Here is an 18,855-nt window from a genome sequence, read left to right on the forward strand (position 1 = left end):
GAATGAAATAATGCCATTTCTAGCAACATGGATGGACCTAGAGATGATCATACTAAGTGAAGTAAGTCAGAAAGACAAAGACAAATACCATATGCTATCACTATATGTCAAATCTAAAATATGACACAAATAAACTTATTTACAAAACAGACTCACAGACATAGAGATCAGACCTGTGGTTGCCAAGGAGAAGGGGGGGTTGGGAGAGGGATGGATTAGGAGTTTGGGATTAGCAGATGCAAACGACAGTAAGTCCCCTACATACGAACCTTCAAGTTGCGAACTTTCAAAGATGCAAACGTGCGTTCACAAGTCCAGTCACATAAGTTAGTTCATGTGTCTAGCGTACATTGTCACGTGTGTGCATCCTCTACAAGTGGTTGTGCTTTTGTGTACTTTACTGTATAGTACTGTATAGAGTACAGTAGTACAGTATCTTTATTTCAAGCTAGATCTGCAAGAGGACGACTTCATTGAACTCCTTGCTGTGCAACACGAGGAGCTGACTAATGAAGACCTGATGGAATTGGAGGCCCAGAGAAAGGATGAAGAGAGACAAGAGGGAGAAGAAGTAACTGAAGAACCGAAGAGATTCACGATGCAGGAAATGGCAAGGGGTTGTTTATTTGAGGAGGCACTGTTAGTTTTTGAGGCCCAGGACCTGAATGTAGAATGGTACGTGAAGGTTGCAGCGGTCATTCAGAATGCAATCCAGTGCTACCATGTCATCTACGACTAGAAAAGAAGAGCTACTACCCAGACATCACTGGATCGTTTTTTCAAGAGGGTAGATAGATTGAATCCAGCAAGCAACCAGAACCTATGCCATCAACGTCAGGCATGAGTGAAATAGCAGCTTGTCCTCCGTCTCCTATTGCTGACGATCCTTCAGCTCTACCATCTCCCACCTTCTCTCCCTCCTCGAGTAACTCTCCTTGCCTGTTCACTCGATGCCAGCCCCTGTATGCCAGCTGTTGTACTGTACTACTGTACTTTTCAAGGTACCGTATTATAAGATTAAAAATGTTTTCCTTATTTTTGTGTTTGTTTTTTATGTATTATTTGTGTGAAAAGTATTATAAACCTAATACAGTACAGTACTATATAGCCGATTGTGTTAGTTGGGTATCTAGGCTAACTTTGTTGGACTTAGGAAAAAATTGGACTTACGAACCGAACGCACTCTCGGAACAGAACTCATTTGTATGTAGGGGACTTACTGTATTATATACAGAATGAATAAAGAACAAGGTCCTACTATATAGCACAGGAAACTACATTCAATATCCTGTGATAAACCATAATGGAAAAGAATATGATATGTATGTGTATAACTGATTCACTTTGTTATAAGGCAGAAACTAACACATCATTGTAAGGCAATTATACTCCAATAAAGATGTTTAAAAAAAAGTATGAAAAAGAATATATTTATGTATAACAGAATCACTTTGCTGTATACCAGAAACACAACATTGTAAATCAACTATGCTTCAATAAAATGAATTTTTAAAAAATCATTCCTACCAGGAAAACTTCTATGAATTTGAGATGCAGATGTGCCATATACATAGCATTGAACCTCTTGATAATTCCACAGAAATGTACTGCCAAGTAAACGTTACATCTCACTTTGAAACCTGGAAGTTACTAAGTCTTATAGAAGTCATGGGAAAGTTTCTGTTATGATTGGAAAAATTTTCTTCCAAGAAGACAGCACAAGGAGGAAGCAGTAGTATAATCATTTCTCTTCACATACAACGCGCAGTCCCAAGAAGTGATTGATTCATTGTGAGGTTTCCACTAACATGGAGGTTATAGACATCCAATGCTAATCTCCTACATCTGGAAATTTATGTTAAAGCTTCCTGTTTTAATCTCAAAATGTGTAGTTAAAAAGAAAACCCCAGTATTCCTTTAAAATTACTGTCAACAAATGAAACAGAATTTTAAAAGGTGTAAAGACATCAAGTTAAGATATTTTCACCAGTAGGTTACCTGCACACTGACCACAATGACCAAAGACGTGGCCATGGTCACTGCAAAAGACTGGTAGTCTGCAATGTGCTGTCCATCTTCTCCAGCCACGTTGTAAAAGGCCCCATATGGGATGAAGAAAAGGACTAACGAGGTGTAGATTCCATGTGCCATGCAGATGAAAAATTTATGCTTGTTAAAAAGTAGATTCAGCTGTCCAGGTTTGTAGAGCTGGGGACAATCCATGCTATTCTGGTCATTAACATCCTGTCAACAGAGAGTTACTTCAGTGGAAGAGGTTTGAGAATTTAGAGCTACCCTGACTTTCCTATCTCCAGAAATAGCACATGCATATCTAAGCATGCCCTAATACACACTACTCACTATTTTGTTTTCATTCCCACAGTAACCCAAAGGATAATAAAATGATCCCTATTTTATATAGGGAACTTGAATCTCCAAGAGATTCATGAGAGGCCACCCAGCTCTTATGGCAGAACCAGAACTTGACTGCACGCAGATATTTGGCTTCAAACTGAAGTTTCTTTCCTGTACTCTCCTGCAACTGCATGCATGCTCCCAGAATTCTAGTACATCCTGTGCAGCCAGTGTGCCCCAGGGGTTAATTGCCAACGCAGTGAGTGGTAGTGACCAGGGGATGTCAGCAGAGAGCTGCAGAGTCAGAACTGGCCAACCAGAGTTCCCAACTTTGGGGGAAGCGTGAGCAGGAGAAAGGGAACTGGGAAAGGGGGAACTGAATGTGGGACTCCAGGTGGAAGGGAGCTGAGCCTGAAGAGGTGAGTGTTCTACCCAGGGAGGATTCCACGGGCAGTTACCAGGTGTTCAGGACAAAGAATTTAGACGGAATGAGAAGGCGTCATGTCTGGGCCCAACAGAGTCCTGGGAGAAACTAAAGCTGTGCTTCTCAAACTTCATGTACACACTAATAACCTGGGGTACAGATTATAATTCAGTAGGTTTGGGGTGGGGCCTGAGACTGCATTTCCAACAAGCTCCAAAGCAATGCTGATGACCACACTGTGAGCACCACAGCCGAACACCCCAGCCAAAAAGTATGGCAAGGACTGACCACTGGCAACATCACAGGGTCATGGGTAAGGTGAAGCAGGCAAAGAGGGAGCAACATAGGCATGAACTCTGGGAGCAGACCAAGTTCCCCTTCCTGCTTGTGGGATGACCCAGGCCTTGCCAAATGGAGTCCCATGAAGAACATTGACGTAGCCTCTTTGGGAAGTCCAGTTTTGAGATGCTAGTGGGTGCTTCTTTCCCCAGTCCAGTGACTGATAAGGTTATATACACAGGCTTTGAAGCCAGACAATCCAGAGTTCAAACCCCAGCTCTGCTGCTTAGCAGGGGTGTAGTCTTGGACCTGTCACTTAAGCTGTGTGAGCCTCAGTTTCCTCATCTCCAAGGAGTATAAACGACAGCATCTCCCTCACAGGATCACTGTCATGATGAAATGGGTACATATTCAGCAGAGCTCTTACCACAGTTCTTGTAATTAAAAAACAGATGCTTCTATAAATAACAACAAAAGAATGACGATAGTAATAGTAACAACAGTAATAGTGTTGCAATCTCAGAGTCAAGTGGCCTATTGCTGGGTTGAGTTCTGTCACATTTTGGCCATGTGACTTTAGGAAAGTAACCTGAACTTCTGAGTTTTGGTTTCCTCCTTATAAAGTGAGCAGACCCACAGACGGTCACTGAGGCCTTCCAGCATAGCAACCCATGATCTGGAGATCAGTTTAAGCGCCAGAGTTTGACAAAGCAGGACAGGATAGGGGTATACACTCAACTTGATGGCAATAAGGGGCCTTATTATACACACAGTTGACCCTTGAACAACATGGGTTTGAAGTGAGCAGGTTCACTTCCACACAGAATTTTTCAATAAATATGTACTACGTGATCCACTGTTGGTTGAAACTGCAGATGCAGAACCATGAATGTGGAGGGCCAACTGTATAACTATAGGAGGATTTTTGACTGCATGGGGATGGGGGCCAAGGTGAGGGGGACCCCTAACCCTTCTCTTGTTTCAAGGATCAACTGTATATTTTTTCTCTATATCTCTTAGCCCTTAGGTTGTTTCCATATCTTATTTATTATAAATAATGCTTCAATGAACATAGGAGAGCATATATCTTTTCAAATTAGTGTTTTCGCTTTCTTCGGATAAGTACCCAGAAGTGGAATTGCTGGATCACTTGGTAGTTCTATTTTTAATTTTTTGAGGAACCTCCATACTGTTTTCCATTCTGTTCAGATTTTATACTTAATCATAGTTCGGTCTTGGTAGGATGTATGTTTCTAGGAATTTATCCATTTCTTTAAGTTGTCCAATTTGTTGGTGTATAACTGTTCATATTAGTCTCTTAGGATCCTTGTATTTCTGTGGTCAGTTGTCATATCTCCTCTTTTGTTTCTGATTTTATTTATTTGAGTCCTCTCTCTTCTTTTCTTGGTGAGTCTACTTAGAGGTTTGTCAATTTTGTTTATCTTTTCAAGGAACCAGCTCTTAGTTTCATTGATCTTCTCTATTGTTTTCTTAGTCTCTATTTATTTCTGCTCTAATCTTTGTTATTTCCTTCCTTCTACTAACTTTGGGCTTTGTTTGTTCTTCTTTTTCTAGTTCCTTGAGGTATAAAGGTAGGTTGTTTATCTGAGATGTTTCTTGTTTCTTGAGGTAGGCATTTATTACTATGAACTTCCCTCTTAAAACTGCTTTTACTGTATCCCACAAATTTTGGTATGTTATATTTCCATTTTAATTTGTCTCAAGGTTTTTTTAAATTTCCTTTTTGATTTCTTCTTTGACCCACTGGTGTTCAGTAGCATGTCACTTAATCCCTACATATATGTGAATTTTCCAGTTTTCTTCATGTAATTAATTTCTAGTTTTATACCACTGTGGTTAGAAAGATGCTTGATATGACTTCAATCTCTTAAATTTATTAAAACTTTTTTGTGGCTTAACATATGATCTGTCCTTTAAAATGTTCCATGTGCACTTGAGAAGAATTTGCATTTTGTTGCTTTTGGAGAGAATATTCTATATATATACATTGGGTGTACCTGGTATAACATGTCATTTAAGGCCAAAGTTTCTATATTGATTTTCTGCCTGAATGATCTATCCTTTGATCTAAGTGAGGTATTAAAGTCCCTTCTATTATTGTACTGCTGTCTATTTCTCACTTTATGTCTGTTAACATTTATTTTGTATATTTAGGTGCTCCTATGTTAAGTGCGTAAATATTTACAAATGTTATATTCTATTATTGGATTGATTCCTTTATCATTATATAATGCCCATCTTTGTCTCTTATTAGCCTTTGTTTTAAAGTCTATTTAGTCTTATATAAGTATAGCCACTCCAGCTTTCTTTTGGTTTCCATTTGCATGGAATATCTTTTTCCAGCCCCTCACTTTCAGTTTCTGTGTGTCTGCATCTAAAGTGAGTCTCTTGGAGGCTGCATATAGATGGGTCTTGGGTTTTGTTTTGTTTTTTTTTTAATCCATTCAACCACTCTATTTGTTTTGATTAAAGAATTTAGTTCATTTACATTTAAAGTAATTATTGATAGGTAGGTACTTATTGCCATTTTGTTAATTGTTTTCTGGCTACTTTTGTAATTCCTTTCTGTTCCTTTCTTCTTCTCTTGCTCTCTTCCTTTGTGGTTTGATGACTTTCTTTAATGATATGCTTATATTTCTTTATATTTTGTGTATTTACTATAGGTTTTTGCTTTGTGGTAATACAAGGCTTATAAATAATACCATATCTGTAATAGTCTATTTAAGGTGATAACTGCTTAAGTTTGATTCCATTCTAAAGCTCAACATTTTTACTCTCCCCCCACATTTTATGTTTTTGACATCACATTTTACATCTTTTTGTCTTGTGTATTACTTAACTAATTATTGTAATCAGTTATCTTTACTACTTTTGTCTTTTAAAATTCATACTAGCTTTATAAGTGATTAAACCACTACCTTTACTATATACAGTTGACCCTTGAACAACACAGGGTTAAGGGCAACAATGCTCACACAGTCAAAAATCTGAATATAATTTATTGTCGGCCCTCCATATTCATGGTTCCACATCCGTGGATTCACCCAACTGTGGATTGTGTACCCACACAGTTCAAAACTGTGTTGTTCAAACCTTTTGACTGAGATTTATTCCTTCACATGTTTTCTTGTTACTAATTAGCCCCTTTCTTTTCAGATTAAAGAAGCCCCTTTAACATTTCTCATAAAGCTGGCTTCGTAGTGATGAATTCCTCTATCTTTTGCTTGTCTGAAAAACTCTTTCTCTCTCCTTCAATTCTGAATGATAATCTTGCCAGGTAGAATATTCTTGGTGAAAGTTCTACCTTTCAACTTTGAATATATCATGTCACTCCCTTTTGGCCTGCAAAGTTTCTGCTGAAAAAAATCTGCTGATAGTCTTATGGGGGTTGCCTTGTATATAATAAGTTGTTTTTCTCTTGCTCCTTTAAATATTATTTCTTTGTCTTTAACTTTTGACGGTTTGATTACAAAGTGTTTTTCTGTGGGTCTCTTTGGGTTCCTCTTATTTGGAACTCTCTGAGCTTCCTGGGTCTGGATGTCTGTTTCCTTCCCAGGTTGGGGAAGTTTTCAGTCATTATTTCTACAAATACAATTTCTGCTCCTTTCTCTCTCTCTTCCCCTTCTGAGACCCATATAATGTGAATGTTGGTCTGCTTGATGTTGTCCTGTAAGTTCCTTAAGCAATCTTCACTTATTTTCATCCTTTTTTCTTTTTGCTGCTCTGATTGGGTGAGTTCCTGTCTTCAAGTTGACTGATCCTTCCTAATGTTTCATCTAGTCTGTTGTTGAATCCCTGTAGTGTATTAATCAGTTCAGCTCTTGTATTCTTCAGCTCTATGACTTCTATTTGGTATTTTCTTATATTTTTCATCTTTTTGTTGAAGTTATTGTGTTCATGCATTCTTCTCTCTCTTTAAGATCTTCTCTCTAAGATCATTGCTTTTCTCTGTTTCTTCATTTTGTTTGACTCTCTGTGTTTGTTTTCATACAGCTGACAAAACAAACACTTCTCCCTGTCTCCAAGAGTGGCCTCATGTAGGAGATAGACCTTATTGTTCAACCCTGCCCCAGCTCTTTGTTGTCTCTCAAACCTTCATGCTTGTTCAAAGAGCCTATTATATTTTTAACAGCTCTCAGTAGTTGAGAATGTGCCAAGACATGTCAGTGTCAGGGTCAGATTATAGCACCTAGATTCAGGTTGATGGGACTCTAGACCCTCAAGCAGCAGTTTTTAAAAACATGCAAATATATACCTGTGGGACTGCAAGAATGAGCCTCGCTGGCCACGAGAACCAGGCAATCTAGGAGGTTCCCTATGCCGCAGTCACAAAAGTCAGGGCTCCAGATTAATGCACAAGCTCTTTTCTGGGAGATGGCAGAAAGCTGGAGCAAGGCAGAGGGAGCAGACCAAGATGGCATCCACAGCTTACATTCCTTGAGAGCAGCTTCCTCAGCCACTAGGAGTGTGCCAAACCTGAAGCCTGCCCCTCAGGCTGAAGCTCCAGGACAAACAAAGAGTTCCTTTTTCCACAAAGACTGGGAGTGGGTTTCAGTCTGCTGTCTGTGCAGTGCCCTGGGAGTAGCCTGCCAAGAACCAACTCTTCATTTGCTACTGTTTCATGGGACCCAGGAACGCAAGCCCCCAGCCACAAGAGCCAGGTGATCAAGTGGTGTCCCCTGGGCAGCAGCTACAAGAACCAGGGCACCAGTCACATGTGAAGCTCCTCTCCAGGAGACACTGGAGCTCTAGAATGTGGCATAGGGAGAGCATGAAGATACTGCCTGCCCTCTGAGGTCTCTGGAAAGGATGACAGTCAGCCCCTAGATGCATGTTTAATTAGACGGCTACCCCTCAGGCCTCAGCTATAATGATTAGCTAATAGGCCTCCTTCACAGAAAGACTGAGCTCCTGAGTCTGTTGCCTCTTGCTCGGCCATGGGAGGGGTGGTAGATATTTAAGAACTCTCTCTCCACTGGTTACAATCCTGTGAGACCCACGAGTGTAAGCCCCACTGGCCATCAGAGTCAGATGATGTAGAAGTGTTCCCTGGCAGCAGCCGTAAAAATCAGGACACCAGATAGGAATATGAGCTCCTTTCTGGGTAACGCCGATGACTATAGTCCCATGGGACCAGGAATGCAAGTTCTCCTGGCCTCCAGAGCCAGGCAGTCAAGAGGTGTCCCCTGGACGGCAGCCACAAAAATAGGGGCACCAGACACATGTAACAGCTCCCTTTCAGGAGATACTGGTGCTCTGGAGTGTGGCAAAGGGAGCGTATAAGGATGGCACCCACCAGTCTCTGTCCCTGGAGTGTGTTCCAGCGGGCTCCTAGATGTGTGCGTTAAATAAGATGCCTTCCCCCAGGCTGATGATTTAATATAAGCTGGTGAGCCTCCATCACTGGGCATGATCTGCTGCCTCTGAGCTGGGCCCAAGGAGCAAGTGGGTCTGAGCACACGGGCCCATTCAGAGCCATTTCTTAGATTGCTTCAGTCTTGTGGTTCTTGGGACATGAGCCTCATTGGTTTTAGGAGGTTCATCTCTCAGGTGCAGGTGCAGGTCTGACATGTCAAGGTGCCCAATGTGGGGTGCACACCCTTCACTCCTAAGGGAGAAGCTTCAGGTTTTGAGTTTTCTCCCTGTTGAGGATTATCATGCTGAGGGCGGGGGTGGGGTCTTTGGTGACACTGTGTGCCAGCCTCTCCAGCCGGCTTCCATGTGGTTTTCTTCAGCCAGCCTTTAGGGTTTTTTAAGAGAAATTTTTCCTTCTGTAGCTGTAGACCCACTGTGCCCATAGGAAGAGGTGAGTTCAGGATCTTCCTATAACAACATCTTGAATTCTCCCCTTATATATTTTTTCAAATTGCACAATAACCATCTTTTCCCAGAAATTGCTTTATATTTAATATTTTACTCCACATTCTGGGCAGCTACAAAGTACCAAGGAAAGGAACACTTGCAAACATGGGCACCTGGAAATGAATGAGCTTAATCCCTTACATCTAAGGTCTTCAAGAGTTCATGACTTTTTGTAGAATTTCACAAATATGTTGTTCACAAACTGCCCTTTTTACATACAAGAAGTGAGGCTTACAACTGACTACAAAGTCTCAGAATGGGAGAGTAGAGTGAGCTCATAATGCGAAGATTTATATTCTGCAATAGATGGCTCTGGGCCAGAAAATGAGGGCTAGCAAATGGATCTAACAACAGCCTGGAGAAAATCTGGTCTCTTTAAAAATACTTCAAAAAATTTTTTTTAAACAATACACTCTGCCATGAAAGCTCCTCTGGCTAGCCTTTCACTTCCCCATAGGCAGCCAGACTTTGTCCCCATCCAGGAAGTACCCTCCAAGGGTCTGAGTGTGCCAAGGATCTACCATTTTATAAATGATTCCCTCCCTTCTCTCCCCTCAAGCACGTGGAGCTAAACCAAAGAAAATGGCTCACTTTCTCTCTCCATGGCTGTGGGGCTCCGTGTCTTCCTCTCCCATTGGCAGGGTGTTCCTCTGGCCTGGAGTTCCTGTTCTGGGCTGTGCTGGACAGTGTCACCAACAGATGCTAGCTCTCTGCACTCCAACCCAGCTCCATGATTTTCTATGTATCACTGCATGGTTCTCTGCACTTTCAGAGGCTAATACAGTATTCCCTGGTGTGTGAACCACAGGTACTAGTTCTGAGGCATATTGATCAGTTCTACATGAAAAATAAATAAGTAAACGTGCAGTTCTATGAGTTTGGGAAATGCTGGGCTACAATGAAATTAAAGAGACTGTTTCTTGCGGGATGTCTCAGAGCCTTTAGAGAAATAATGTAGGGTGTGAATCTTTAAAAGGATAGTAATCAAGCTCTGATCAGAGGATCTTTTGGTGGAGGTGGGAGATCTGGAAGGGTTTTTGAGCCATGCAATACCTATTAAAACAACTGCATTCCTAGGACTCTTTCTATGATTCATGTCTTCTACTTAGAAGCTAAAAGCAACTAAAAGGCATCCACAGAGCAAAATACGTTATAAAGGCAGAGAAAAACACATACCTGGTCAAAAATCCCCATGGCTAAAACAGGCAGTGATGTGTAGACAATGTTAAAAAGGGTAATGAACCACTGGTCATAGACAGTCTGAAAAGAAATGAACACATCAGTGAGAAACATCTTCCATAGGCGTGAGAATATTCACTTTTAGGCTCTTGGACTGACTATCTCAATTTCCTGAGTTGGACGGGAGTTTGGTGTTAGAGTCAGACAGACATGAGTTCTCCCCAGGCTCTGTCTCTTATCAGCTCCACTGCTTTAGTGGGGTACTAGATCTTTCTAAACTTCAATTTCTTCATCTCTAAAATGAAGCCATACTCTCACTTGCAGAGTTGCAGTGGAGGTGAATGAAAGGGTATCATACATGCAGAACACATAAAACAATGCTGGACACACACAAGGCCCTGGCCCCTGTGGTGGCTTATTTCATTCTTTAGGTTTTTAATGGCTTATAATAAGTCCAATTACCTGATCTAAGCGATAAGCAAGGATCTGCTAACATCTTCAGAGGGAGATACGGAAATGAACCTGTCAGCCCCACCCTCTGTTCAAATGGAGAGCTTTTTCTTGGGAGTGGTTTAAAGCAAGGTGGACCTGGAACTAGCTGCTCGCTACAGTGGGTATAAATAAGTAAGACAATAAAAATATCCCCTCACACCTATAGAGAGCACTTCCCTGCACGAGCCTCACTAAAAGTCAATGAGGCATGTGAAACAGTCATTATATCCCCATTGTATTAATAAGTACCTAGAGATATAGAAACAGAATGTAATAAGTGTTACAGAGCTTATCACAGGCAAAGGCAAAAATTACAACCTAGGTCTCCAGATCCTAACCAATGTCTGTTCTACCACTCTGTCATTCATTCATTCATTCATTCAATATTTATTAAGAAACCACTATGTGCCAGGTACCAGGTTCTAGGCAATGGTATTTGAACATGATACAATCAGATAAAAATTCCATATGAAATATGCCTTGTAATGGTGTCAGGAAACAGACAATTTATACAATAACGAAGATATATATATAGATATATATATATATATGATGGTTGGTGAGTGAATGAGTGAGATGGTAATCAGTACTAGGGTGGAAAAAGGGATAGGAAATATAGGAGGGCTGTAATTGTGATAAAGTGACTGGAGAAGGTCTCACTAAGAAGTAATATTTGAGAAAAACTCTGAAGGAAATAAAGAATCGAAATTTGCAGCTTTCTGGGACAGGAAAATTTCATACTGCAAGTAGAGTGCATGAAAAATCCCTGAGGCAAGAAAGCATCTGGTATGTTCAGAGGACAGCAAGACAGTCCATCTGGCTGGAGCAGAGTGACCTACAGGGAGTATAATGATGTCAAAGAAATAAAGAGGATCCTATGGAGGTAACCATGGCTTGTTCCCTAAGTAAAATGAGAAGACATTAGAGGATTGTGAGCAAAGAAACATCCTGATCCGATTTGTATTTTAACCTGAGCACTCTGGATGCTGTGCTGAGAATGGACTGAAGAGGGGCAATTGTGGAAGCTGGGAAACCAATTAGGAGGCTACTGCAGTGGTCCAGATGAAAGACGAAGGGGGCTGGATCAGGTGATCAGCAGGGAGAAGTGCTAGATTTTGAATGTATTCTGAAGCACATTTTCTTCTTAGGGCAATTCCGAAAGCAATGAGGAATCTTAAATGCAAATGTTCCAGACAGAGAAACTAAAGGTAGGTTCTACATAGTTAGACAGGTAAGGCAATCCTTTAAATCATGTCCTGTACATGTACATTACGTTGAAGACAAAATATTTTGGTGTCTTTACTGCTAAATCTGGATTTGGACTACTCTATATCTTAGCATTATTGTTTATTCTTGAGATGGGTGTATATTTGTTCAAGGAAAGGGAAAGTGGAGGCCAGTGTTCAAAGGCCAAATCTCAATCTGGACTGTTCTGTTGAAGCTCCACAGGTGGTTTTATTCAATACTGAATAAACCAGACACTATGAAAAAATGGTGATTATTGTATTCTGAGCAAGGTTAGCCCCATGGTAAGAAGTAAACAGCATGGACATTCCCACTGTCAGTCATCTCAAGGAGAGTTCATTCTTAGGGCAAAAAAAAAAAAAAAAAAGAGAACAGAAAAGAGGAGTGGGGTAGATGAGGGAAGGAAGGAAATTATTTTACTCTCTGTGTATCTCAGAGAGTTGAGGCCTGGAATCGACATAGGAAAGACCTGCTCAATGTCATTCCCTTTGAGGGTAGGCTGAACGACAAGGCAGGCAAGTTGAATTCAACCACCAATAAACAGCTGAGACAGGATTTACGCAAAGCGGCAACATTAGTAACTACCATCAAGAGGCCTATGCCTGTGACTCAGAATAACCATTCTAGTAACCAGTTTTTAAGTTCTCTGAACGGTAATTCCCTGTTGTTATTCTTTGAGGCCTGCTAAACTCTGTTCTTTGAGTCTGACTCTGCTGTGAGGATTTGAAAGGGGGGCCTATGTCCAGAGATGTGCTAAGTGTTTAACAACTAGCTCTTCAAAAGAAAGAAAAAGCCCTGATTTGTAGCCTTGACCAATTTCCATGGTGTAAATATTTTCCCATGACTGTTCAAGCAGTCATATCACTGAGTTGAGAAGCGAGGTGCCACAGCACGCCATTGTATATAGTATTTCCACCACACAGATCCAACAGATAGAAATAACCTCAAGAGCATCATCAGCAAAATATGGTAAAAGCTAATTTAAAAGGGGTGAGTTTTGAGTATTCATGAACTTTGTGTTTCATATAATTTATTTAACTCGTAAGTTTATATAATTTAATTTTTAGTAACAGCTGTGTTTAACCACTGGCTCACATAAATCCTAAGAATTTAACAATCAGTTCCTAGGAACCAATATGGGCCAGCTCTAGCATACCACAGCCTATGTTTATGCTTGGAGCAAAGTAGTACAGACAGCAGCAGTGACCCAGAGGATCTTAGACTCAGTGTGGCAAGAGAGAACCTACAGAAGGGCAGGTCAATAGCCTGGAGTATCAGGCAACCATGAGAACAGACCAGAAAAGTTTGTCAGCACTCCCGGAAACCCCAGGATATTTTAGCAGAGGTATCTGAAACAAGCCTGGGTTTATGGTATGCATATAAGATAGGGGCATGTGCCATCAGTAACAACTGATTCATACCAAACTCCCCACTGAAGATAACAAAAAAAGCTAAGGAAAAGAAGGATCTTCATCAAAGCTTCAATGAACTAGCTAGTGGGGAATACCTGTCAAGACAAAGGAGAGGATGAGAATTTAAGAACCACTTCAAGGCGCAGGATGATGTTTTCTTTCTCCAGAGAGTGTGTTTATCTCCTTCTATCAGCTGCTGAGGTTCGGATGAAGGCCTGATGTTTTCTGCACCACCCAGCTGTCCTGCCTGTGACCCTATTGCCAGGAGGCTGCCCTTGGGTCCCAGTCCAGAGAGGGAAGTATTTCAACAGGATCTCTACCCTTGACAGGCATTGAACCTTATCCCTCTAGTCTCAGGAAACGATTGAAAGAGAGGATCCTGAGCTTCACAGTTGCCTCCTGTAGATCATCAACATCCTCAGGGCACATGGCTCAGAGCAGTGCAAACCTCCAGGGTCCCAGCCCAGAGCAGAGTGTTAACAGAGTCCCAGACACCAACTCCTATCTTCTGGACTCCGGTTTGCTCAGCCTCTCTCTCTTCCTTCGGATGAGCAAAGGTGTCCAACAAATCTATTCTTAGAGATATATGTTCAGAATGTCTGCCTTCGTGTACGAGGAGACATATGAAAATGCTCATACCAGAACTGGTTATAACAGTCCCAAACCAGAAACATCCATCAGGAGTGGAATGTAGAAAGACACTGTAGTATATTGATATCATAGAATTCTACAGAATAATGAAAAGCAAGGAACTACAGCTATATCCAAAACCACAAATGAATCAAAAAATATATACAATGTTGAGCAAAAGAAGCCAGACAAAAACGTATGATTCCATTTCAATAAAGTTTAAAAATGTGCCAATCTATTCTATGTTGTTTAGAGATTTATACTCATAGGATAAAATTATAAAACAAAGTGATTATAAAATATCAGGGCAATGATTAACTCCAGAGAGTTGGAAAATGAGGTGTGACTGAGAAAAGGCAAGGGAGCTTCTGTGGTTTGGCAACGTTCTGGTTCTTGCCCTGGATCGTGGTGACGTGAGTGTTCATTTTACAATTTGTTAAGCTGACATTTATGTATTACGTACTTTTTTGGTAGATTTGTTATATTTTACAGTAAAAAAGGAAACACATGACCTTATTTTTTAGTCATAGCCTGGTGAGACTTTGGGCACTGGGAGAATTTTTAAAATCCTGATGACCATGCCACATCCAGGCCAATTAAATCAGTATCTTTGGAGGTGGGATGATCCAAGCATCGGTAATTGAAAAAATTTCCCAGGTGATTCCACTGTGAAGCCAAGATTGAGAATTTCACTTACCGCCATCCAAAAAAAAAAAAAAAGCACTAGCTGACACAAATCCTCAAGCAGTAGCTGATGGCATCTTCTGACTTTCATTTCAATTCATTTTCTGATTGCAGTATGGAAAATATAAGAGGGGGAAAGCAATTAAATTGAAGTCTTATAGCATCAGGCAGAACCTGGTACTGTCAGATCTCTTCTTCTTCCTCCACCTCATCTACCATCAAACTTCTACTCACTGAGAAGAGATGATTTTAGGTACAAGGAAGAAAGAAAGAATCTGGAAAATTACTACAAGCTAAACTACGAGTAACTGATTAAACCTGCAATTATTTGACGGTAGCATTTGTAAGCTGGCATTCAGATGTGAAGCCTCATTTCACAACTGGAGCAAGAGAGGACAGGAAGGAAAATCAGTGAGAATAAAGTTTAAATGAGTTTTTGCAACTTCTTGCGAGAGTTTTTGCTGCCACACAGAATCACAACAACAAAAAGAAAACTAGCTGATATGTACTGAACACCATATGTACCAGGCACTATTTTAACATATATTGACTCATTAAATACATATACTGACTCATTAAGTAATCACAACAATCCTGTGAGGTTGGTGCTATCAACAGCCTCCAGTTTACAGATGGAGAAACTAGTTTGAGACCCATTATATTAGGAGACTGCCCAACGTCACACTGAACACAAAGATTTTTAAGGTGGGGTATGGAACTTTTAAGGGATCCACAATGGCAAAACTATTTTCAGAATGATGCTAAGAAGCTGATTATTTGCCCTATTCACTCTCATTCTTGCATAAGTATATATGACTTGTGATATCACAACGAACTGAATGCAGAAGCAGATATGAGAACCCAGCTGCTTCCTATTGTGCTAAATAATAAGAACTTAAGTATAAAAACTGACTCTCTTCTCACAGCTTATTTTTTGGAGAGTACAGTAATTTTTTTCATTAAAATATGTCATTTAGGTAAACATATCATGGGTTCATTATTTTTAATAAATTAATAAAAGTTTAAATTTTTTCTCCATTTTAATTTCTGATATGATAAATATTGATAGAGTCCTGAGATCACAGAGTTTGAGAACTGCTGGTCTAGCAAGTGTCAGGACCAAGTTCCAGCCCTGGTACTCAGCATTCACAGCCCTGACCATGGCATGAAACCACCTCTCAATCAGTGGTATCATTTGGCAAGTTTCTTTAAAAGCTTCTTTGCTCACATCATTTTATACAGTTGAGAGTGTGCAATAAATACCGTTTTGTATGCTGTTTTTTGTCATTTGAAATGGTAACATTAGCATTTACCCAAGTTAAAAACCTTCCAATGGCTTCCATTTTACTTGGAATGAAATCCGGGCTCTGCGCCATGACGTAAAGCTCTTCCTGAGCTATGCTTGTCTGCCTCTTCAACTTTGCTTCACTGTACTCTCGCCCTCGCTCACGGAGCTTCAGCTTCACTGATTGTCTTTCTCTAACTTACCAGGCTCATTCCTACATCAAGGGACAACTGCACTTGCCACGCCCTCTGCCTGGAATACTTTAACCCCCGGGGTATTCAAATGAAAGTTTCCCTCTAAACACTCAGGTCACAGTTCCAGTGTTACCTTCTCAATGAGAACTTCTACATTACCCAGTTCTTTCTTAATAACAATTCTGAAATCAGCTTACTAATTTACTTCTTTATTATCTGTCTTCATCCCACTAGAATATAATCTCCATGAAACAGAGACTTAACGCACAACACTAACTCCTGTGCCTAGAGCATCATCTAGCCAATGGGAGGTGCTCTATAAATATTTGATGAATTATTTTACAACTTTTTATAAATGTTAGACATTTAACTTGCTACTAGACCCTCTGCTGAGGATGTGACACAGGCTTCTCAAACTCAGTGTGCCCAGGCCTGGACTCATTCTCACAGTTCCTTAACCAGGCTCCCTTCTCGTGTTCCCTATATCAGTTTCTGACACCACCACCTCCATCCCAGGGCCCAAGTCAGAAATATGATCTCTCTCCAACACCCGACATCAAATTAATCCCAGATCCCACTGATTTAACCATGCCAGATCGCTTGTGCTGCAGCCCAAACCACTCTTCACTTCTGTGACTTTCCTCCTATTGTCCCCCCTCCACCCCATGGCCATCCTTTCCCTCCTCACCTGCTTCGCTCTGATTGATCCTTGAAGGGTCAGCCCAGAGAGAGATCTTCTAGGAAGACTTTCTGAGCCCTGCCCACTTCCATCCTCCAGGGCTGGGTTCCAGGCCACTCCTTTGTAGTCCCATGACACTCCACACCTCACCGCTTCATAGCTGTCGACTCACAATTATTTATAGGCTGGTTCCCAGGCCCTCCCCACTAGACTTAAAGCTTCTTGGTGAAACCAAGCAGGACCCTGTGGGGCTCCTGGGCATGGAAGCCTTTCCTTGTCCCCCATTTCTTGTTTGTAGGAAACAGACTCCAGCCTCCATGACCTTCCCTGAGTTCCAAAGGGAAGATTCGAAGAGTTGCTAATCAGGGAAGGGAGGGGATGCCGAGAAAAGGCAGGAGCAGCGAAGAAACAATCGTGCAGCCTTGGGGCAGGGTCCTGGTTCCACCTCCAGGGATACACATAACAATCTCTGAGCTCTTTACAGAACTAAAACCCCCAACAAATGGAAGATGTCAGCATTCTTCATTCCAGAGAGGATGACAGTTTGATAACCTTGAGAAGCTCATCAGACCACCTGAGACCAGATTACAGGAGTGCAGGCCCTGAACACACCCTAATCTTATCAGCAACCCTACCCTTGAACCATTGCTATAAAACTCCTCACCAAATCCTCCTGGGTTGGGACACACAGTTTTTGAGGGCAGGAGCCTGCTGTGTCCCCCTTTGCCTGGCAAAGCAATAAAGCTCTTCTTTTCCACTTCACCCAAAACTGTCTCCAAGATTCAATTCAGCACTGGTACACAGAGGCCAAGTTTTTGGCATCACTGAGAGCAGGTCATACAATTTATTCATCTGTGGGAGCTCAGGAACCTAACTCAATGCCCGGCAGATGGTAAGTATTCAACAGAAGGAAGCTGGTGTCTTAAGGGTAAAGGTACTGGAGTCAGAATTCTGATAGAACTGCGTGTCCCTGAGCAAAATACTCAATCTCTCTCAGTCTTAGGTTCCTTGGCTATAAAATGGGGATTTGAGGGGGGCTGTGAGTATCCAATGAAATGCGTAGATGCCAGTACAGCAGCACCTGACAAACAGATAGTGAATACATTTATTATGCAAGGAAGGGAGGGAGGGAGGGGCCTGCAGGGATTCAAGCTTCAAGCGATATGTTTAACGGTAAATAAAAAGGTATATTTTCCTACAAATTATACTTTTCTATGAAAATACAATTCTTTATTGCTACAACTAACCATAGATATTTCTATCCATAATAAACTACTATATTAATGAAATCAACAGAAAATTAGAGCACGATTTAAAGAAAACCAAATACCTTGATATAATTATCATTTTCCTCGTGAATACTTAATTGTGTCAATCACTGTTCACTCTTACTCTAGTTTTGCCTCAAATGTGTTAAACTGAGTCATTCACTTTTAAAAGACACCTTTCCCAGTTATGTGTATTGATTTACCACAGCTTAGGCTTTAGGGTCTTCCATAAAAAATCAAATCACAAGCCGTATTTCTTCTACAACAGGCTTCTTCCTCTCCTTGCAAGAGATCTCCAGCTATTCAAATAGTTATCCTAGTAAATGCTTCACTTCCCCTTTAAGTCCTTAGCTACACTCAGAAAAGTTCACAGACACCCTCTGGTGACTAAGACCAAAAGAGAGGGGCATACTCATGACCCACATGGACCCCATCCCTGTTTCTCCCCTTCCACGCATGCTCAAGCCCTCTACTATTTCCACTACCCCCCCACAAACACTCTCTCCCTCCCTTCCCTCCCCTCACATGTGGGTTCATCAGATGCCCCAAAGATATGGGCGGGGTGAAGGAAGGAGGGGGAATGATTCCTCTGTAGCCTCTCCCGTGGGAAGCATTCTGGCCGGAGACTAGACCAGACCAGTGCTGACATTCTGATTTCAGGTGACTCAAATTGTTTATATAAACAGGAGTCCTGAACAAAAATATTTGTCCTGAGGCCCCCGTCCTCCTAGGGGCAGCCATACCACCTCTACTTCCAAATTTTCTGTTACCCATTTCCAATATTCTTAATAAGAGGGAAAAGCCGTGCTCCTGTGCCATGCCACTAGTATGTTTGGAAGCCTAAAA

The 18,855-nt window shown here is 41.2% G+C and overlaps 1 protein-coding gene across 1 annotated transcript in view; it reads right to left on the bottom strand.

Moving 5' to 3' along the window:
- ATP8B4 (ATPase phospholipid transporting 8B4 (putative)) overlaps nucleotides 1–18,855 on the bottom strand; it is a 198,039-nt gene that overhangs the window by 13,224 nt on the left and 165,960 nt on the right. The window contains exons 22-23 of the mRNA XM_060164306.1: nucleotides 10,118–10,201; nucleotides 1,999–2,244 (exon numbers count right to left, since the gene is read on the bottom strand). Of these exons, the coding sequence (XP_060020289.1) occupies nucleotides 1,999–2,244; nucleotides 10,118–10,201 (330 nt within the window). The remainder of the gene's footprint in view (nucleotides 1–1,998; nucleotides 2,245–10,117; nucleotides 10,202–18,855) is intronic.

This window comes from Lagenorhynchus albirostris, chromosome 1, assembly GCF_949774975.1.
Source record: "Lagenorhynchus albirostris chromosome 1, mLagAlb1.1, whole genome shotgun sequence".
Taxonomy (NCBI): Eukaryota; Metazoa; Chordata; class Mammalia; order Artiodactyla; family Delphinidae; genus Lagenorhynchus; species Lagenorhynchus albirostris.